Genomic DNA, 22687 nt, shown 5'->3' on the forward strand with positions numbered 1-22687 from the left:
CAAAGTCTGTCGGAAAGGTCTTTACTAGCTAGCCATGCCGAAACAAATGGGAGGACACATAAGAAAGGATAGGATTTTATACACTCTTCCAGTTCAGGAACTGGAGCAACTTACACAAGCTTTAGGCCGCGCAACGGCGCAGAATTTTATCTAAGCAAAACAGACAAGTTGAATCGTTGCTCACCGGCGTGCAAAGAATGGTCAGTTAAAGACCAAAACTTTCTTCTTTGCAGATATCTGCTGTTTGCTATCCTGTAGTAATGCTATCCCTGTAGTGAAACCATCCTTGGTAAACAATGTGACATTGTCCTCAAGTGGTCAGATTGGAGACACCATCTTCAATGATTTCTTCCTCCGCCTCCTCCTCTTCTTCTACCTCCTCCCCTTCCTCCCCTTCCTCCTCTTCCTCTGGAAGAGCTTCTTGTGACGCTTCAGGTCCTGCTGGCCCAGGGCCATCGTAAGGTCCATGCTTCTGCAGACTCCAGTACATGATGCTTGCAGTAAGAGTGAGGATCATCTTCGGATTTACCTGCCAAGGAAAAATGAGATGCAGAAGTTACTGCCTGTCCTTTGTCTAACCAAATGAAGGTCAAGCTTAAATTTAATCAAATGGATGAATTCAATAAGCTACCTCCATTATGTCCTCCGGCAACAAGAATACGGTGCACCCAAGCTTCCTAGCGACACTTATGATGTATGTAGCGTTCATCTTCTTCTCATCATCTGCAACCACAGAAACAATGGGAACAGAATCATAAACCATCAGGAAGTAGAAAGAAAACCTCAAAATGATTCAAGAATGGTGTACAGACAGAGCCAAGGTGCACACCATCCTCCCCCTTCTTGACCATATCCCAATCAACAACCCTAGGCTGCACAGCACTGAGAAGCTCGAGGAAGAACAGCCCATCTGATATGCTCTTATCCTAGATAATCAATCAAGAGCTCAAGGCCATGCCCATGACACCATGACTAAAATTTAACAAAAATGAGAACATTGATAAACCTTGAAGCTTTCGATACGGGAAGTTTTGCCTGATTCCTTGATCTTATTATTCGCCCAGATGACAATGTCAGCATCTGTAATCTCTTTGTCTTTAGAGTGGGATCTCAAATTTTTTAGCAATTGTAGGATGCTGGTTCTCATGAGTTGCCACAGGAAAGCTGGAAAAATTATAAAAACAAATAGGATGCTTGTCCGAATGAGTTGCCACATGTAAGCTGGAAAGAAAATTTTAAAACAAAATATTATAAAAAATATAATTAGCAACCGAAATAAGATCAAACCTAAAACATATGTGGGGATTTACCTAGAATTAGCTTCTTGTTTCCTTGAACAATGTCATTTCCTGCTACATTTACAAGAGAGAATTTTAAATCCTTCCCTATTTTGACAACCTGGTTGCAGTTCTCCACCTTTCTAAACGGCATGATAATTGGAGGTTTTGATGCTTGCTTCCAGATAACTGACCCTGGTGAAATTTTGTCAAGCACCTCCAACATGACCCATCTGTAAATGAACTTCTGTAAGAGAGAAAAATATTTCAAGGCTAAGCAGCTGTTGAAAATGGAACTAACCCAGTCCTAACATCCTCAAACAAATTGTTCACATAAGTTGCAATTCCAAGACTGTTGATCCACAAGCGAAATGCTCTCTCTTCTCTGGTTGCTTCAACATCATCGGGAGTATCTTGAACCGGAGCCACATTGGTGGATGATAGACCGTTTCTGCACAAAATTTGCAAATCAGTTCATGCTATGAGCTAACCCAGGGGGAATGCTTTAGAACTTCTAATTTCTGCAATTATGAGGCTGTGTGATTTGTTTGATCTTCAGACATACCTAAGAATGGAACAAATCCTAATATATTGATGATATTTTAGGTGTACTCTTGCATGAAACTTAAGGGGCAAAACAATTTAGAGGACGACAAGAAGAGAGATCAGTCACTCCACTTACCTCTGCTGAAATATTTGTGCAACAAATGCCAAGTTGAGATTTGCAGAACCCTCAACAATATCTTTAGATGTCACATATCTTGTACAATCAAGCTTTTCTGCGGTTTCAAGTACTTTCTTTGCCCTTTCTTTAGGATCTGAAGTTTCTATCATGGTCGTCGAGCTATGCTCTGGAGCAAGGGCACTGAGAAGGTATGCATACGCTTCACCATCCTGTACATCAGAAGATATGAGAGAAAGAAATCAAATACTCCTATACAACAGATGTCACCATTCTGTGTTAGCACTTTTTAAAATGACGTGGAGATATAGAATGAATGATTTAACAGTCTTGCATAAATATGTCATAAGTCATAATATTCACCATCGATATGAAAAACAAATGCCCTACAGGTTGTGCATTGTTCAGGTCTGACTCATCCTGATATTAGTATCCAAGAATACTATGATATACATACCTTAACATCAGTTGAGAAATTTGTTACAGTTTTCTTGTACCCTGCCTTCTTTATATGGAAGTTCATCCATTTGAGCAACATCTTATCGGGTGCTAAGGTGACCAGCTCTTCAGCTTCCTGTATAACATCATGCATTATAATTATTGTTAATGCACATGCACGCACATACAAGTTCTTGATGGTTCAAACCTTGCTATTATCAGCCACCAACTCCAACAACTGAGGTGTTTTCTTCAGATTTAAATCAGCTAAAAGTTGTATCTGCAGAAAGTCCAACAAAACAAATAGGAAAAAACTCACCATACATGTTAGCAGATAATGTAGTATTCACCACAGCTCTAGTTATAATGTATTGCTGAAGATTTTATCGAGTATAATTAACATACTAATGGTTGTTATATCACACACCTTTATGATTTGGGATAATAAACCAAGAACTAGATGAGGCTGCAAAAAAGAAAAGATCAGTCGTACAAGTAAAATGATGATTCAGTAATAATAAGAGATAGATTGGCTACCATACTGATAAGTGATAACAGTTTTCTTTGTCCAAGAATTGGTTAATACTAAAAAAATTAAGAGCCTCGACATGAAATGCTCCGCAAACATTCATTCAAATTTATAGTTGCCTACGTTGCATTTCAAGATATGCATAACCTAGTAAAACAACATTACAACATATTTACCCTTCCTTGAAATACAATCTTATATGATATACTGTTTTACTTTTTTTCGAAAAAAAAATACTGTTTTACTAGTTCAAACTTCAAACTTAGATAGGAATACAAGGAAGAGTCATATCAAGTTGAATTATTCCATAGTAACAAAAAAATAATGCATGAAATGCATTAACAAACTTTGTTAATACAACAATAACATAGAAACATACTCTAGCTTCAATCAGATCCTGTGTCCCAATGTTAACAATGGTACAACCAATGGCCTTTGCAGAGTTGAGACAGAGGGTGTGGTTCTCATTCCTCTCCCATGGATTAGGATCCTTCTTTGTATTGATTGCTCTCTCATCTATTGTGCCCGGAACAGCAACATTGATTAACTTGCTGATTCAGTATACGGCAAAGGAATAGCTATCTTAGCAGATTGGCATAACAATTAACAAATCAAAAGGAACTACTAAAGGAAGATGCTGAGCATTCAGAAGAACATCTTACCAAAGTAGTACACCATCCCGAACAAGATTAAATATATCGTTTGATTCTGGATCCAATGGCAAGAAATTCTTCAGGAAAATATCCTCTCCCAGAAAATTATTTATATGATTTACGTAAGAAGTTTTTTCAGACTCATTAATAACGTGCAAGAGAGTAGTGGTGGAGGCCTTCAAAAATGACACCGATCCCTTCAGTTTCTTTTTGCCTCCTGATTTGCTGGCCCCCTTTGCTTGGAGACTTAAGTACTCCTGGATAATTGCAAGATTGTACCATTCAACGAAATTCTTTACATACAGAAACTAAAATGTAGAATCAACGGAAGATAAGCCAAGATGATCCACTGTACCCTGAGGAACGTCTCAAATTCAATTGTTTGGCTCGTATCGGGGTAAGACTCGCTCAAAAAATTGCTTATCTCTTCCTCAGATAGAACCTCATGGATGCCCCTAAGCTTCTCCATCACCGGCGGCAAATCCTTTATAGCTACAATATCGGCATCCGACTTCTTTGCAGACACAAACTATTACAGTGAAACACAAGAGGCAGCATTGCCATGAAACAATTGTGGAAACCAACCTACTTTGGAAATTCGTGAAAAGTGCTATCACAAGTGCTTACTTTTGTTTTGAGCGTTCGGAGCTGCACTTGGGTGAACTGGCTCTGGAGCCATGGATCGGAGACAAGAACACCGACGAAGTTAGACATTGTCTTCCAATTTCAGATCTCCTGTGCCAAATTACTTCTTGCACCAATTCGGCGGTTATTGGAGACCTAGAATAAAAATAATCGAATAACAATCTTGAATTGCTGTGACTAATAATTACCACCAACCCCTGATCAATTGGGCGTCAGTTTTGCAATAGATGCATCAACACAGAAAAGGATAATTGCACTTGCAAGGAAAATCCCCCACAACAGATCATCGCCAACCTTTCTGAGGAATATCTCTTTCAAAAGATTATTTGATCTTCTTTCTTCCTGTCTTCCTTGCTCCAGCGCCCAAGCTATTCACTCCGCATGCATTGCTCCCAGGTCCGAAGCGAACCCCAAGAACTAAGGGGAAGCGGGCGTGTGGTTGGATTGCAGGGAGCCATAGGAATAGGGAGAAGCTAAAAAGGTGGCTCCTTTTTTGGCTGCCCGCAGATGCCTAGAATAGAAAAGCAAATGGCTAATCTTAGAACCTGAAGCTTCGACGGACTCACTGCATCCTCCTCCTCCTCGCCGATGGAGAAGACGGAAGAGCACCGTCTTTTCTTTTCCTTTTTGTGACCAGGAAATAATACTAGTACTAGTGCTTTTTGTTTTTCGCACAGAACACTACTGCTTGTGCCAAGCAAATTCCCAATGGGTTTTTTTATGGGACCAATTCCCAATAGGTGAAGTACACCTGAATGTCTGGTCAGCATACGTGGGCTTCATTCTCATGGGCGTTTCCGGGCAAACCGAAGTCAAATGGGCTGAGTTTACCTTTTTTTTTCTAAAAAGATCTGAGCTGAGTTTATAACCGCTCTAAAAAAAACACCCGATTAACCTTCCGGGCTTCTGGGACATATTCGTCGTAGACTGATTGAATCCGTAATTTACATGAAAATAGCACATGCTTTTATAATCGAGTGACTATTTTTCACAGTTGACTTCTATTCACCGCGGCACCGCGCACATATCGTGGAGGCACAGGAGGCGGTGCCTCACTAGTCACGTGCTCAAAGTACCTCCATCCTGCGCTTTACCTCTGAGCATGCATGTGTCCGGCCACTGCAAACTGATTAAGGGTCACATCCGGATTGAAGGGAACTGTAATTAAGAACGGTTATGATCTGCATAACAACAACCTATCTGGTTCAATTGATGGCCGGTCCCATCCCGTGCGGTTGTTTGCTATAGCGTGTGTGTCGTACGTAGCCCCCAATGCGCCCTACCTCGTCGATGGATCGGCCCTCTTTCTGCGTGTGGTGCCCCGGCTAGGATCGAGACATGGTTGTCTGGCGTTCCCGGCCTCTGACGACGGCGGGGCACAACCGCCGCCCGCACCTTTAATTAACAGAGGAAGGAGTTGCAACTTGCAACGGCGTTAAAGACGATCGGCGTTGCCCATGCATGCGGTTCTCTGGAACCCAATTATCGAGTCAAACTTCAGGCAAGTGAGGCAACATCACGGCAAATCCGCCAATTCACCCAAAAATATGTACCGTAGCCGAGTGACGATATGCATCTCTTCACCCACCCAGAAATGATTATACGCCAAATTATATATCCTCTTCGTTCAGGTTTATAAGACCTGCTCGTGTCCCTAATTAAGTCACCAAATTAACTAACCGATATGAGTTATATGACCAAACAAGTACTTCCTTTGTTCCTTAACAGAGCTCGTCTAGATTTATGCATTTGGACAAATACAACTCTCGTTTACAGTGGCTAACGATTCATATTAGTTTTAGAGTAAATGGGTGTAAAAAATTATTGACCGGGTGCGGGAGTCAAGAGAAAAATGAGCTATATTATGAAATAGATGAGAAAAAAATATTACATTAGCTTTTTTACGGAACAAAGTTCATAAAAAATATGAGCTATATTCATTACAAAGTTCATCCGATGAAGATTCTAACAATATACTTTTATGCAATATAATACTCCCTCTGTTCCAAAATGCATGGCATATAACTCGTTGGCTGTCAAACATTTTATGGTTTGACCAAACTTATAACAAAAAATATCAACATCTATGGTGTCAAATGAACATCATTAGGTCCATTGTGAAGTAGATTCTAAAAAAAAAGGTCCATTGTGAAGTATATTTTCATGCTATCTTGGTTGGACATTGTATTGGTTGATATGTTTTGCTATAAGGGTCAAACTTCAGAAAAACTGACAATCAACAAAACTTATAAACCCTATTTTTGGGATGGGAAGAGTACATTTTAGTTGATCAAATTGATGACTCGGAAGACCGAAATAGAAGGGCAATTTTCGTCAGTGCTTTGATTTGAACCCTCCCTTCTCTTTTGTTGCATGGATCCATCGGTTTTGCTATTTTCATGTTGACTGAGAAATAACTATTTTTAAATCGATGATAACAACAATCTGATTGAATCACCAAGATTCATGCAAGATTCATACAAATACGAATGATGAGAAAATTTTAATCGGATGGTTATGATTATCGATGAGAACAACCGTCTGACCCAATCACATAAGTACATACGATGAAAAATAACCACTGCTAATTTTAAGTCGACTGAAAAATAGACGCTCATTTTTGTACCGGCCCTTGGAGTCCCGTAGCTCGTTGGCTAGTTCCGGTACAATCAAATTTAATAAATCGGTTCAATTTTTTTTTAATAATGCAATATCAAATCTGACTAGTTCCGGTACCACCAAACCAAACACTGCGGAACGAAGGAAGGAACCATCGACGTCGTGGTACGCGCGACAAACGCCCGTACTGTAGCGAAGTGCAGGCCAGCACAGGCCCCTATCGCCGTCACGACTTTGCGCCCAGCAAATTCCAGCTCCCATGCATGGACCCGTCCCCACGGTGACTCTCTCTCACCGGAACACGGTTCTGCCTCGCAGGCGCACAGCACCCAGTCCACGCAACACACGCACCGGAATTGGGCACGGTCCAAAGCCAGACCAGACGGTGCTTATACGCGGCGCCACTGGTAATAGAAGGGCGAGCCGGCTGGCCCCAGTCACGCCTCGGAGGAGTACTAGATTGGGCCTGTGCTGTGGGGCCCACGGCGAGGCATCCGGCCTGATGGAATAGACTACGCGGAGGTGGGGCCCTTCAGAACATGGGCGTCATGTGGGATGAGGTTTTTGTTCCGTGCCGGTGTCTGGCTCGCCTGGCATGAGCTGTACGCATTTCCCCCTGTCTTGTTCTTATTATTTCCTCTGTATGGAAAACTTGCCTCTATCTCTATCTCTTTCCAGCACGCAGCAAAATTGGACCGAGTATCATGAGGGGCTGGCAGCGCATTGCGAGAGCAGCAGCATTTCTAGCCCAAGGCAGGACCTGGCGACCCTTTATACCCGCGTGTCGTTTTTGGAAATGCTACAGTTGCTTACTTTTAATTTAATTTTTTTGAGGACGTTTACTTTTAATTTTTCTCTTCGTGACAATAATAATGATGGTAGTACTACATGATTTTCAAAATCGTCGCAACTGGGTGCTTCAAATGTTCACAGCCGATCCCTCTGTTTTTCTCCGGGAACGAGGTGTGTGGGGGAAGAGAAGAGCAGAGCATGGCAGCGTGAGTACGCCGTTCAAGGAGTCAAGGCCTGCGTGCGGGCCAACGGCCGGCCGCCTACAAAATTAAAGGATATCGGAGTTAGGGAAAAAAGAAAGGCTCCCAACCAACCAACCAATCCTACCACTGTAGCACATGGCAAATGTGGCAATAAAAAAACCAACCAACCAATCCCCGTTTACCGCCGCCTCCTTGCACAAGCGCAATTAACGGACAGCACGGGCTGCCGCAAAAGACGAGCGGCCATGCATGCTACTCCTACCGAGCTTCCATTCGGCGATGTTGCGATCGGTGTCCAGTCCAGAGTCCAGAGCTTGCATGCCTCCAATCAATCACAGTGGACTCCGAATAAGACGTGCTTACCGTTCGCGGTCGGCCCGCATCATCCATCACAAACTAACATGTCGATAGGCAATCTTTTACGGATTCATTCGAGTGCTACGGACTAAAAGTTACTCCTGCGTGGCTGCGTATTAAAAAAAAGGGAAGTTTGGCTAGTCTTCAATCGCCTGATTCTTAATAAAAAATCCTTAAAAATCAGTTAACACATCTCTAACTAAAGACATGTGACTTCTCAATAGCAAATTTGAAAAAAAAAATTCTGTATCAATACATTGTCAAATAAATAGGAGTATTTATTTTGAAATGAAAGGAGTATTTTAGAAACTTCAAATGTTTTATTTTCTAATGGTATAATTTTTGTAGTACATAATTTACATTATATTTTTTTTCGGAAAGGAGGGAAGCCCCTAGGCCTTCGCATTGATCGATGCACACAGCCATACTGGTGATCTCCTACACGACAAATAGAGAGCAACACACCGAAAAATGGTCTTATGCATTGCTTTTAAGCCCGAACGAAAAAAGTTTATAATTTTGTATTCGACGACAATTTATTTCCCACCAAGTGTTGCTATTCCGGGCACGCCCTTTTTTCAGGGAGCCACCCCTGTTTGTAATACCCCCTCTGTCACATATTAATTAAGTGCCAAAATATTACATGTATTTAGACGTATTTTAGTACATAAATACGTCCATTTTTAGACAAATTTGAGTCACTTAATATGTGATAGAGGGAGTATAGTCCAATCTATAATGTGCAAACTAAGCAAAATTATGGCGTGGAAGTATAATCTTCTATAATCTCTCTTTTTCACAAAGATTGGCGTATTTTGTTTCGTTAAGACAAGATTTTGATCAAAAATTACTTTATTAATATGTAACATATATGATACAAAATCATGATTATTAGAAAGAACTTTTAAAGATGAATCTATCGATATAAATTTCATGTATGTAAAAACACATATTAATAGAGTTATCATTGGTCAAAGCATTGTGTTAACGAAACAAAATACGCCAACCTTTGTGAAATGGAGGGGATATCTAAATAGGAGAAACCCACTACTTGATTTCTCTCAACATTCAAGCATGCCACATCATCATGTCATTAATATGTTCACACCAATTTAGTGGGAAACTCATATTTTTTGCACATGCATGCTATTTTTTTTATCAAGCTATCCTCGCTAAGCAAAGAATCTATCATACAATTTCATATATAGTTTTAGTTTTGAATACTCTTTCGTTGCTACTGAATTTCACTCACGTATGCTAACTAAAAATTTCCGCAACAACGTGCGGGGCACCATCTAGTTAAGAAAGATAATGGAACAACGCTGGTCTATTTCAAAATAGGAAAAGCAAGGAAATTTGTGATTGTACTCATTTAAAAGTTTAATTAATTAGCAGGATTGAGACAGAGAGAAATGAGTAAATAAGCAAATTAAATAGATACGGTTACCATGCATTCAGCGAATATTGTATTTATGAAAATATATTAATGGTCAAAGTTGCTCACAAAGACCATGTATTGTCCAAAGTTCCGTATAATCATTAAACCGAATGGAAGAAAATGTGAACACTTGACCTCATCACTGGGCTCGTTCCCGTAGAAGGGAGAATGGCGAAGATTTATGGAGACGGAGAAATGTTGTTTTGGGGTAGAATTAGTAGGAAGGGGATCACGCTTTTTTGACCTCCTCCTTCTCCCCATCTGATGCCACCTTCTCCTGTTGGCCTCAGCACACAGGCACACAGCTCAGCAGCAGCATCGCCCCCCGCGTCTCCATTTCTTTTGTCTCTACCGGTGTTAAAATCCCAACGCGGCCGCCGTACGCGCATTGCCACCTTCCTCCTCCCGAGAATTTCTTGGCTCGTTTTATTCGCTTCTTCTCCGTCTCCCCCCGCCGGGGCGTGTTCTTGGAGGGAGCCTGGAGCTAGCAGTGTTCTTGGAGCTGCTTCTGGTGGTGGTCTGCAATGGGGAGGAGCGGCCATGCCTGCTCCGTTCTTGGCTCACTGCTGCTGGTGCTGGTCTCGCTGGGCTCGGCCGCTGCGCAGAAAGGCTCGACCTGGAAGACGCTGAGTGGTATGCTGATGCTCGCTGCACTTCCTTGCGTTTCTTGTTAGTTCTGGTAGTATGTGCGTCTGCGATCTGATTCTGATCTGGGTTGATATCTACATTTTTAGTTCGAAAGATCACATCTTGCTTGCGATTTTGGTTCTGTTTCGCTCTATGGGTTGGATCTTCAGGATTAGGATGAGGCAAGTGCCCAGTCTTGCTCAATCGATTGTTTCTTCAACAAAAATGGTCCCGCGGAAGTCTTGAGATTTCTGATTGGAAGCTTGGGCCCGGCCATGATGCCCCTTTTCTCCCTTCTAAACATCGGGGAGGGTAGGTGGTAGCCTTTTCAGCTGAATGACATTTTGTTAGGATGCGATAGCAACATCTTTGTGACTAATTTTGATGGCATAGTCTGTGCTCATTTACTTCTCATAGTGATAGATTAGCTTAATCACTAGCTGTAGGCGTTTACTGTTCATCGACTGCTTGATGGAGCAGGGGATTCTTTGTCAAATTCGGTGTTCGGTGGGTATCAACTTCAGTGAGTATTTTCCTTGTTGGTATATCAATTACTTGTCCTCGAAAAAATAATACTCCGTATATCAATTACGATTGCATACTATTAGCCTGGTAGTTTTGGTTACGGAGTTTTTGCTATGGCAATACATACTTGCCATCCACTATTCCTGGCCGTCCTCGAGCTCAGCAGTCATCTCATTATTTCAGGAGATCCTCCGGCAATCATCGCGAAGGGCGGTTTCTCAGGCCTATTTCCTGATTCGAGTGAGAACGCTTATCTGTTTGCAACTATCTCTCAGGATTCAGCCGTGTGGTGTGATGTTCGGTTGACCAAGGATGGCTCTGGCATCTGCCTTCCGGACATACAAATGGAGAGCTGCACAAGCATATCCAATGCTTTCCCCAAGGGGAAGAAGACCTACAATGTGAACGGTGTATCTGTCACGGGGTGGTTCTCTGTGGACTATAAAGACACTGACCTGGGAAAAGTATTTCGTAAGTGCAATTGTGCTTCCGTTTGTGCTTTGTGGTCTAACAATGTTTTGAGCATTTTGATTGCATCTTTCTATGAATTGATTAACTCAGTTGCTTTTTCTCGTTGACCCCAATTTAATACTTATTGCAGTGAGGCAATCGGTGTCATCTCGTTCAGAGAGATATGATGGTGGAGGCCTCCTAATAGTTCCTGTCGAAGCTGTAATTGCACAATTTAAGGCTCCTGCTGTTTGGCTAAATCTTCAGGTGCGGCAAAACTTTGATTTCATTAAGTGTACTACCATTTAATTGATTCTCCTCTGACGGTTTGTCTGGTTTGTGCAAAACTCAGCATGACAGTTTCTACAGCCAGTTTAATCTGAGCATGAGAAGCTATATCTTGTCTTTGTCAAAGCAATACACTGTTGACTACATCTCATCTCCTGAAGTGACTATCCTCAAAAGCTTACTTGGAAGAGTTAGCAAGAAGACAAAGCTTGTGTTCCGCTTCCTTGATGAAGGCACTGCTGAGCCATCTACAAATCAGACATATGGCTCAATGCTGAAAAATCTAACATTCATCAAGACTTTTGCATCTGGAATACTTGTCCCCAAACACTATATCTTGCCTGTAACTGCAGATAATTATCTTAAGCCACATACTTCAGTCGTTGATGATGCTCATACGGCAGGCCTAGAAATTTATGCTGCTGATTTTGCCAACGACTTTACGTTCAGCTATAACTATAGCTATGATCCATTAGCAGAATATCTTAGCTTCATTGACAACGGTGCCTTCTCTGTTGATGGTGTTGTGACTGACTTCCCCAGTACTCCTTCAACGGCCATTGGTGAGTCCACCTTCAATCATTTCTTAACGATGCTGTAAATGTCCCTTCAGGAAACTCACGTGCCCAAGCTGGCCACTTGGTCAGGATGATCTTTCACCTAGTATTAAATCTGTTCAAATCATGAAAACAACCCACTTTCAAGTTTTAGCATTCATATGTTTGAACCAGTTGGAAAATATAATTTGGATCATGACTTCTCAGGTCTTAACCAATTGGTTCATATTTTGTCCCTGCAGATTGTTTTCATAACCTGAACGGCAGCAACCGAGATCATGGTACACCTGCTTCCTTCCATCTTCCATTTGAACTCCTCAATTTAGAACTAACATTGACCTCCAGCGTTCATATTTACATTACAGGGGCACCTCTTGTTATCTCCCACAATGGAGCTAGTGGTGACTACCCTGACTGCACTGACCTAGCTTATCAAAAAGCAGTTGCTGACGGCGCAGATGTCATTGACTGTGCTGTTCAAGTGACAAAAGATGGCATACCAATATGCATGAGTTCCATTGACCTGAAGGACGTTACTAATGTTGTAACTTCACAATTTGCTTCTGAAGCTGTTATCATAAAAGATATTAAGGCTGATGCTGGAGTATATACCTTCAACCTCACTTGGGAGGACATCGCAAAGAACCTGAAGCGTAAGTCAACCTGAACCTTTTTTTTAAGTAAGTCTGATTTCTGTATTCCTATGCAGATAAGAACACTTTTGTAGGCATTAAATTATGTATGTACAATTACACCATGTCATTTGATTGTAGTACAACCAATCATCTGGTGAACAATTCATGGCGCATCTATGAAGTTCCTTGCAGTCGTCAAGTATGTATTACAACGCTGACATTTTCATTTTTACAGCTACGATATCAAACCCAATGAGCAAGTATAACACATACAGAAATCCCAGAAACAGGAATGCAGGAAACTTCATGAAATTGTCAGACTTCTTGGCTTTTGCAAAAGACAAGGATTTGTCAGGAATTATGATTACTGTGGAGGTATGTATTTAAATATGGGAAATAGGAAGCATATAGTGCAAACCTATATTTTAGTGGTAGTGTGCTAACTCAGAGCGTTGGCTTCTGGATGAGGCTTGAATGTACTGTTCCATATTCTTTTATTGAGTTGACTAGCAGAAAACAAAGTACGAACATTATCAATTAAAAGAGATAGACCTTTATTCTAGAGTTGTAGCAAGTTAGTGCGGTGCTTATTTCAGTCTCGGTTTACTTCCCTCTTGGACTTTTGCAGCGTGCTTCATTCATGGCAGAGAAACTTGGGTTTGGTGTGGTAGATGCAGTGATCAAAGCTCTTGATGACTCTGGTTACAGCAAACAGACCGCCCAGAAAGTCATGATCCAGTCAACAAACAGCTCAGTTCTAATGAAGTTCAGGCAGCAAACCAAGTATAACCTTGTCTACATGATCGATGAAGATGTCAAAGATGCTGCACCTTCCTCCCTTGCCGATATTAAGAAGTTTGCTGATGCTGTTTCTGTTAGTGCCATGTCCATTTATCCAGCGGCCAATAAATTTTTGATAAACCAGACAAATCCTGTTGTCAAGTCCCTGCAGTCTGCTGGCCTTCCGGTTTACGTTTATCTGCTTATGAATGAGTTTGTTTCTCAACCATATGACTTCTTCTCAGACGCCACAGCACAGATTAATGCGTATGTGCAGAAAGATGGAGATGGAGGTGGAGTGGATGGGGTCATCACTGATTTCCCTGGGACAGCTCACAGATACAAATGTATGTTCTTGTCAACATTTTCATGCAGTGCCGCATCCTTTCTTAACCAGTTTTCAATGTATTATTTGCTAAAACTGCAACTTGAATTTAATTTCTGCAGTGAACTCCTGCAAGAACATGGGAAAGAAGACTCCATTGTTCATGCAGCCTCCCCAGCGAGGCGGCCTCGTTGGGACCATCAGTGATCCATCTGCACTGCCACCAGCAATGTCACCAATGCCGGTCTTGACGGACTCTGACGTGGCAGAGCCACCCCTGCCTCCTGTCAACAACAGCACAGCTCCAGCACCCCCCAACGCTGCCACTAGAATGCGGACCGATGTCCCGATCCTTGTAGCAGTGCTAGTGCTGTTTGCTTCGTTGCTGATCTGAGGGTACTATTGCACATGACGAGTTAGAGGAGCTCCCAGAATTCGCATCGAGCTACCAGTAGCTATTCTTTTTACCACCTCGATGTAGCGATTCATTTTTCTCTTTTTGCTCTGGCTGTATTCCGGGGAGGGTGGATGTTCAGCTTGATACCCTTGTCTTGTGGCACCTGTGTGTGCTGGTCCCTAGTCAAACATTCTGGTACATATGTGTGGTGCAGTAGTGCCCTTGTTTCTGCCTCCATCCAGGCATTTTTCACTGTTTTCATTCTGCTCCAGGAATCTGAGGCATTATGATCCTGTTATGCAATCTGCACAGATGTGGTTTCCATCTGAAACGCAGAGATGTGGAACAGGAATATAATGCTTCAGTTCAACTCCAGGTTTTGTTAATTGTTGGGACCTTGCTCTGTGGTAGCCAAAGATCCACGTGAGAAAGGAGTAATAAGAATCTCACCCGGACGGCCGTCCGATCAATATCTGACGGCCGGGCGGTGTTAGCGCGTCTATAACCGTCAGTTGCTTTGTGTGGCCACGGCTGCCGCCCCCGCCCAATGGCGTCCCCCTCTACGGCGGCGACGCCCAAGGCCGTGGTGCGGCCGGCGGGGAGGTACGCCGTGTACGTCGCTGCCGTACCGCTGCGGGCGCCCCAGGGCCCGGCCCAGGCTCTGATGTCTGCGGGCTACTCGCTGGGCCTCTGGGAGCTTCAGCACTTCATGGTGCTCCTCCGGCCCGACCCGGCCCGGACCCAGGTGAGGCCAAGCCCAATTCCGTAATCCATCCCGCTCATTGCTTTTCACGCTCTTCATGGCGCTCGCCGTTGTGTTCGAATTGCAGGCGTCGTTGGTCTTCGATTTCCAGCCTCGAGATCCCGAGGATGTTCTTGCCGCGTTCTCGGTGCTGTCGCGGAGCAAAATACCCGGTAATGAACTGAGTGCCGCCGACCCTTCCCTATTCCTGGGTCACGAACAAATGGAAGGAGAGTTAGAAATTCAGTTATGTGCGGACGCCGATTTCATCCATCTCTGCAACGATGCACAGGAGTGGTTCTGAGAAGAACGCCGCGGAGGATCCCGGACAGGAGGAGCTGGTTCGTCGGGCTCAGCGGCGGCGACGCCGCGGACGCCGCCGAGAGGTTCAGCGAGCAGTGGCCCACCGACCTGGTCGTCGGGGAGCACGACTGCCGACACTACACCAACGGTTGGCACCAGCTTCCCGTGGCCATTTTACACACTGCCGATTTTGTGACGGTGTGTACTTTACTCTGAACCAAATTAATAAAATCGTCTGCCTGCCTGTCTGTCTGTCTCTCCATGATCGCAAAAGGGCTCGTCGAAGTGTTGACAGGAGAAAAACGTGTCCTGGATTCGCTCAGATCAGCCGCCAATGAGGCTGCACCATGGTGGGTAGTGCTTTCTTTCTTCTTTCCCCTGCACTCGTATTGTTTACTGAATCTTGCTCCGAGATATCATTTCAAAATGTTTGTGATGCAATTGCTGATTCACCCTGCGTTCAGAGCAGGTTCCCAGCTTGTGTAACAGAGTACATTCTGGTGCTTGTTTACTACTCCCCCGTTCCTAAATATGAGATGTTCTATCTTTATCCTAAGTCAAACTTCTTAAAGCTTGATCAAATTTAGAGAGAAATATACTAATATTTACAATATCAAATAAGTATGATGTGAAGATATATATCATGATGGATTTAATAAAACTAGTTTAAAGTTTTAGATCTTGGTAGATTTTTGCTACTATAAACTTTAATTTTTTTGATTTAGGACAAAGTTAGAACATCTTAGAAAAGGAACGGAGGAACTATTTCTGAAATAAGTTGTCAACTTAAATTGCAGATGAATGATCAGTCAGAATGGGAACTGCTATCAGACCGTTTTGCAAACGCGTATGGAAGAAATGAAGATACTTCAACGAATTCCTTGGCTGGAGCTTGAAGCAAAAGTAGAAACACTAATGTATGTAATCAGGTGATATTTCCTGAACTACAAAATCTGGGTTCAACTTGTTATGAGTAGCTCGTATGACATACTTGAAAAAGATAATCAGCAACACGGAGGGAAGAAACACAATGATACCCATAGCACTATGTGGGTAATGCCGATCATGTTTACCAAATAAACACAAATTTCTACTGACCCTGTTTACCAAACAAGGCGTTGTCGACCGAGAGGTCATCTCCACCGGTCTCCTCCACTAGAAGTGGCAAATGTACTGCGTCATACATGACAATGAAAGCTCAAACTTTTCTGTAGCTAAGACCCAATACCCCTCAAACAGTGGCAACTTGCACGCATGGTGTCTCAGGACATGATCACCTACTGCCCTTGTTGGCCGTCCACCTTTAATTGGCCCACCCCTTTGTCTTAACTTCCAAGAAATAACTTGCACTTATCCGCAAAACAAAAACAACAACTTGCACTCCGATGCTGATTGGCGTTTGCTGACTACTTTCAAGCTTCTAGTCTACATGATGACAGAGACAAATGGAAGGTATCAGGGTTGACTATCTCCACTAATCATTCTCTGAAGCTTGCCAGGAGGCAAGCTAGGCTCATCCATCTTTATTGAGATCTCGTCAAATCAGAGGTCACATATCACCAACCTAACAAGACTAGGTAATCTGCAGTGGCATTGCATCCGTGATGGATGGTGCCCCTACCTACACTGAGCTGACTGGCACTTCCTCCGTATGACTTATCACCAAGGTACCAAAGCAAAACCAGGGCAATCAGTTAGCGATATGCATGCAGCAGTGGGGAAGAACCGGGGTTTAGCTGGCCACCAAAATACCAAATCCTGAACCGCACCATGCTTTTACTTTCTGTCTGTAGCCAGCTGCAAAATTCCAGCATCTTCTGTAGTTCTGTGGTTTCTGATCTTTCAGCTGCACAATTTAAGCTAGCACTATTTTGGCTTCTGCTCAAATATAGATTATATATTATTATTTTTTAGATCATATAGGATTATAGATTAATCGTGGTGTGCAAATTCTGGTAGTGGTCGGGTAACAGATCAGTGGATCTAATTATACAAATAATAAGACCCCTTTGAATTAGTGTGTTCAGTACGCAGTGTACATCCTAATGATTTATATTTTGTTTGATTGTTTGAAAAGGCCATGCTGTAAATCAAACGCAAGATTGTGCAGTAGATAAGTAAATAAAGCAACTTGGGTAACACAAACAAGCAGTTTGAGTTAAAACAGCTGAGTTTAAACATGTACTCCCTCCGGTCCATATTACATTATTACTTGATATTGATCGGAGAGAGTATTTTTTACGACTGATAATTTTCATCACATCTCCTACTCCTGTAGTATATTTTGAGAACAACTCCACATATGCCTCTAGAAACTCAAAACCAGGTCAGTGACTTGCACTAACCAGATTCAGACATGCTCGATGTTCATCTCAGTGTCATGTTTTCATTGATATTGGTGGAAATCCGACGAAATGTGCTGATCCTTGCAGTCCTTGTCGCGTGGATATGGCACGACATTGCATATCCAAGACAGGAGACTGCTGGCAAGTTCTTGTGGAGTGGGGGCAATATTTGGATATCTGGAGGAGGGGCCCTGAATTGCACAATGCCATGATCCTCACTGGCCATCATGATCGGTCCTTTCGGATTGGGACTCTCAAAGTCTCAGCCCTGACGCCTGAATTGGTCTCATCTCAGAGAAATCCACATCCATCCATCCATCCATCCATTCCTCCTAAGGTCAGATCTCTGTACGGTAATTGCGATGTCGAGTGCGGCCTTATAGTTGTACGGACCATTTGCATCTTTGTGTTGAAATGCTTGTTAATATTGTCAGTTCGAGGTGACCTGCCAAGGTCTGCATTATTTTGCTCAAATCAGTAGCCATCTGCAGGAGATATCTGAGTAACTTTATTTTTGTTGATGTTGTTATGAACTTATCTGATCAGTCTCTAACTAGATTACACAAAAGTCATTTGGTGGGCAGTCAGCTAGGAGCTAGCATGTGTTGTAGTTGTAGGAAAGACAGGTTTCCAGTTAACAGAATTTAGCCAAGGTCAAATTGCTGAACTGCAGATATCTGAATTTGCAACACGGTTGCAGTGATGTTCAGTTACATCTTCAGGAAAAGTTGATCATGATGTAAGTGATCTGGCAGAACATGACGGAGTTTAAACATTCAGACCTCACTGCACAGAAACAAAAAGGAACAAGATACAAACAGAGTTGTGGAAGCAAAAAAGAATCTAAAGAAAACGAAACCAAAAAAAAGGCAAAGAGGAAAACAACAACAAGAAGAAGAGAACAATTAGAACTTGGCATTAAATTGTAGTCATCTCTTAGATTAACCAAGAATGCTATACACAAGCACGGGCTCAATTGTCTGAAAGGAGGAAGAAAGCACGAACCTAATAACCATGACACTTGACATGACACTTGTAGCAGCAGTAGCAATGACTCTTTTTTTTTTCTTTTTGTTGTCGACACCAAAGTAGGAGTAGTACAGTAGCAGGGACCATGATACGTACATCGAAGATAAGGTACTCTATACATTTAAACTAACATGAAGGATCGTATACATACATATATAATACTGTAAGTACGTACACCAAATCCAAATACCGAGTTCCAGACACACAGATCACGTAGAATCCTATGCGTAGATGGCGTAGCGCATGCTCTCGCGGACCATGAGGTGGCTGACCTCGTCGGCGCGCGGCCGCCACGCGCTGGCCGCCCAGGCGTCCTCCGTGGACAGGCCGTCCCCGTCGAAGCGGACAGCGCACGCCAGCGCCAGCAGCGCCCTGGCCAGCGCGCCTCCCACGGTCGGAGCCGCCGCGGGCGCGCCGCCGTTGCCGTCCTCGGCGGCGACGACGACGGCGAGCGCGCTCTCGTCCACCACCCGCGCCGCCGACCTCCTCCCCCTCCGCCGCCGCCACCGCAGGCCCTGCCGGACCAGCGACACCACGTCGCCCCACATGCAGTCGATCGCTCACTAGGGCACAGCCGCAGAGGCAGGGGATGGATGGATGGAAGATCTCACACCTGCAGGCCCTTATCCTTTACGTCCACTCACACGGCTGGCGCCACCCCCACGGAACCCCCCATGCTTGTCGCCACCATCTGCCTCGACACGCAAAACATCTCCAATTAACCGTGGCTATTTGTGTCGCAGGGACATCTGCTGGTCCGAGGAAACCACGAGGCTTTGAGCTTGAACCCACGGCGGATCGCGGCCGTATATATGGAGGGATGAGGAGGAGGAGACAGGGCAAGGGAAGGGGATCGATCGAGGGAGGAAGATGGTGGTGGTGGGGAGAGGGGAGCACTCGACGATCTATCTAAGCCCGTAAAGCTAGTGGGGGGGATTCCGCTGGGTTGTGGTGCTTGTTTCTTTCACCCTTCCCTGTTTGACCGTGACAGGGGAGGAGAGACGTGATCCTTTACATGCCAAACCAATGCTCTGCTCTTCCCTTCTCTTCTCTGCTCTGCTCTCTGCATGATGATTTGCCTTGCTTACGGCGTAATGATGTCACATACTCTGTATGTTTTTTCTTCGAACAGTAATATTAGGTTATTTAACCATTTCTCAGTCGACTGATTTTTAAGAAAGAAGCCTTAAATTTCAGTTGACGTATCCGATTCATTAGATCAAGATCGGAAATCATTATCGCTCTTTCCTCTCTTACTTACTATCATTGGATTAAGATACGACATAATCCGATGATTAAACACGTCGACGGTTCTGTAACTAAAAAACAGTCAGCTTCTAAATAGTACTCCCTCCGTTCCTAAATTCTTGTCGTTGTTTTAGTTAAAATTTGTACTAAAACAACGACAAGAATTTAGGAACGTATACCTTATTGGTGATGCAAGCTTTTTCCGCCATCTGATTTATAGATCATGCCGGTTGGATCGTGGAGTGCAAATTCTCTATGGACTGGCATGCATGAGCATGAACAACAAACCGTGTAAACTTCCTAGGACGGAACAGACAAATTTAAAAGTATATATTCTCGCACTTTAGGAGAAAAAAATTTCCTGTCGACTACATGTTTTAGTTACTGTATAGAAAAGCGATATGGCTGTCGCTTTTCTTCTTCTTCTTCTTCTTTTAAGACAACACCAAATACAACTTGTAGACGCACACTCACTCACACCACACATTTATGCACGTACATAAACTGCATCTACCGAAGAAGACGCTAGTCGTGGAGATTGAAGATTGATAAAGTCACCTGTAGATGTCTGGTTATAAAGGGTACGGCACCCATCAATCACCAAAGGAATAATATGCTTGTAGTTTGTGTTTGATCCCTAGTGAGCTCGAGTACGACCACCTACTGACTACAAAAGTTTCGTTTTGTCAAAGTTAACATGAAGCGTTCATCCATCCGTTTTGCCTTTGTCGAGATCAAATTTTATTCGTAGAGGGATCATGTCAAATCTAAGTCATTGTTGCTGATTAATGTTACGTGTGTGCTTATGAGAGGCTGGAGAGAGATCGTGTCAGGAGGCTCCTGACACTATCACGGGAGGGAACCAACGAACGAAGGACCAATCATCCAGATATACCCTGTTTTGTCGTCTCTGCCTCTTTGACCGTCGTTTTATTTTCTGTCTCGTATTCAAAATGCATGCCACCGAGCAACTTTCAAGTTCGATGGACTAGATAGTTTGGTCGTTCTGGGCTTATAGCTCTAGTAATTTCAATCAAAGTTAGGACCAAATGTTAGCTAGCTCTGAGAGTTTCCTTGGTTCAAGAAATTTATATTGTCATTCTTACGATTTCAATCCTTCGGTCTTCTTCGATTCAAGGACATTCCTTCTGAATTGGTGAAAATTAGGACAGATTGAGAGGAAAATGAACTATAATCCATGCCATTTCCTCTGGATTGGCGGGGATTGGGTTCAAATGAACGACCTTAGAGATTTTTCTTGAGGTTAAGTTGCACAAAGACACCCTCAAAAGATGGAACTTAGATTATTTTTTTCCTAGCAGAATTGCACATCTCTAAGTTCAAGACCAGCGAGTAACAAAAAAAAGCACAAACTCACACATGTTAGCTTCTAATCTCTCTAGCTAGTTCCACCGAGCCATTGGAATAAGCCACCTGAGCCATGTCAATTCCATCTCACTTCTCTCTGTTAAATGTAATGATCAAGTAAGGAAAGCAACGAAACTAGGGTTTTGTGTGAAAAGTTATTAATTTTCTAGAAACTTTGATTTATAAGGTTCACATTTGTCCGAATCATGAACTTTGAATTGCTTCTCTCAAACAACTTGGAAGAAAGGTTTAAAATTTTAATAGTCAACTGTGGAAGACATTTAGGGTTTCTTATGAAAAATTCAAGAATGTCTGGGAACTTTGAATATATTTCCAAATGAGGTAAAAGCTTTGCCTAGTATATTAATAAAGCAGAGGTTTTCTTATGTACATGAACAAACTACAACGCCCCAGCAAGGGGTGCGGGCCTAGATTACATTCTACCAACTGCACTAACTTGTTCCAACGAGCACCGGTGGAGGTTGCCTCGCTTTTGATTCAAATTTGGCCTAAACTTGAATTTTGGGGCAAAATGTGCTGAATATTAACATTAAACTAAGGAAGGAATTTACGATTTTCCTAAAACATGACAACTATTTATGGAAACTGTGAATTTTGCGGTACAAATTTAGCCGAATCATGAATTTGGGATTGTTTATAAAATGATTGGGCAAAATGGGTTAATATTTTAAAATTAAACTGAGGCCAGAAAGCATTTTTTATTTTCTATGAAAAGTTTTGTCTAGAAATTATATATAGGCGGTGTTCCAATGATATGTGGGGTCAGAGAGTAAATGGCTAATAAGTGTAAGTTTGTTTTGTTACTCATCAGTGTTGGAGTCATTTTTTTGTTTGTTAAAACCCCTTGGAGTTGTAGTTTTATATAATCACATCTCTTGAAGGGGTGTATTTCTGTAATTTACTCTTTTCCTCGGAAGCTTATTTGATTTGTACAATTGAAGTAGTTCAGAATGTTTTCTACGGTCCACTTTGCACTCAGTTCAGAAGGAAAATTTCACTGATCGAGCTGAACCCTTTGAAATTTTCCTTCGAGTCTATGACAACCATGACACACACCTAGTCATTGTAGAAAACTTGCGCTTTTATCATGTGTTGCAGCTAACTTATTCGGGTGTTTCAAATTCTTGTAGAAATTACACAATGCTATGTCATTCAATTCCTCTATGCATGTTTCCTGTTTCCGAATTTTACGAGTCTTGCAAATCTAAGAAGGCCTAAAAAACGAGAAAAAAACTGTTTACTAGAACGAGTAGCAGTCTTTTTCTTAACTCGGGAGATACAGATGGAAACGAAAAGGTAAAACACTTCTAAGTCTGAGAAATGCATGCATAGAACCTCGAGTCTCAATCACTGATGTAGAGAAGACAAATCCAGCCTTCTAATTTGATACCCTTTTACCTCAGGATATTGGTGA

General features: G+C 42.7%; 4 protein-coding genes across 13 annotated transcripts; 2 read left to right on the plus strand and 2 right to left on the minus strand.

Annotated features, from left to right (window-relative positions):
- Positions 1–40: 40 nt before the first annotated feature.
- LOC100821426 (fimbrin-5) lies at positions 41–4912 on the minus strand. 4 transcript variants are annotated; one of them, XM_010237312.3, is made up of 15 exons: positions 4519–4911; positions 4207–4359; positions 3935–4108; positions 3589–3836; positions 3306–3477; positions 2825–2863; positions 2606–2677; positions 2417–2533; positions 1960–2171; positions 1579–1728; positions 1311–1510; positions 1007–1221; positions 830–926; positions 632–723; positions 41–529 (listed from the first exon to the last, which is right to left on the minus strand). In XM_010237312.3, the coding sequence occupies exons 2-15, from the start codon at positions 4291–4293 to the stop codon at positions 311–313; spliced, it is 2094 nt and encodes a 697-aa protein (XP_010235614.1). In that variant the 5' UTR covers positions 4294–4359; positions 4519–4911; the 3' UTR covers positions 41–310. The 4 variants fall into 4 exon arrangements, 3 of the variants coding, with proteins under 3 accessions (XP_010235614.1, XP_003575251.1, XP_024318137.1); XM_003575203.4 differs by having other exon boundaries at positions 1007–1164; positions 4519–4909; XM_024462369.1 differs by having other exon boundaries at positions 4770–4794.
- A 4962-nt stretch (positions 4913–9874) lies between these two features.
- LOC100821732 (glycerophosphodiester phosphodiesterase GDPDL3) lies at positions 9875–14469 on the plus strand. Its single transcript, XM_024462372.1, has 9 exons — positions 9875–10266; positions 10969–11256; positions 11387–11502; positions 11588–12086; positions 12323–12361; positions 12446–12733; positions 12951–13090; positions 13344–13842; positions 13943–14469. The coding sequence occupies exons 1-9, from the start codon at positions 10158–10160 to the stop codon at positions 14212–14214; spliced, it is 2250 nt and encodes a 749-aa protein (XP_024318140.1). The 5' UTR covers positions 9875–10157; the 3' UTR covers positions 14215–14469.
- A 151-nt stretch (positions 14470–14620) lies between these two features.
- On the plus strand, positions 14621–19816 carry LOC112271993. Of its 7 annotated transcripts, none has more exons than XR_002965609.1 (8): positions 14621–14962; positions 15048–15132; positions 15252–15410; positions 15537–15612; positions 16060–16191; positions 17541–17588; positions 17695–17944; positions 19380–19816. XR_002965609.1 is itself a non-coding variant. In XM_024462373.1 (5 exons), coding segments are annotated over exons 1-5 (519 nt in total). In that variant the 5' UTR covers positions 14621–14764; the 3' UTR covers positions 16061–16359. The 7 variants fall into 7 exon arrangements, 1 of the variants encoding a protein (XP_024318141.1); XR_002965612.1 differs by having other exon boundaries at positions 16060–16179; XR_002965608.1 differs by lacking the exon at positions 17541–17588.
- LOC100822047 lies at positions 18520–19512 on the minus strand. Its single transcript, XM_003575205.4, has one exon. The coding sequence runs from the start codon at positions 19182–19184 to the stop codon at positions 18858–18860; it is 327 nt and encodes a 108-aa protein (XP_003575253.1). The 5' UTR covers positions 19185–19512; the 3' UTR covers positions 18520–18857.
- Positions 19817–22687: the final 2871 nt, after the last annotated feature.

The sequence above is a fragment of the Brachypodium distachyon genome, chromosome 3 (assembly GCF_000005505.3).
Source record: "Brachypodium distachyon strain Bd21 chromosome 3, Brachypodium_distachyon_v3.0, whole genome shotgun sequence".
Taxonomy (NCBI): Eukaryota; Viridiplantae; Streptophyta; class Magnoliopsida; order Poales; family Poaceae; genus Brachypodium; species Brachypodium distachyon.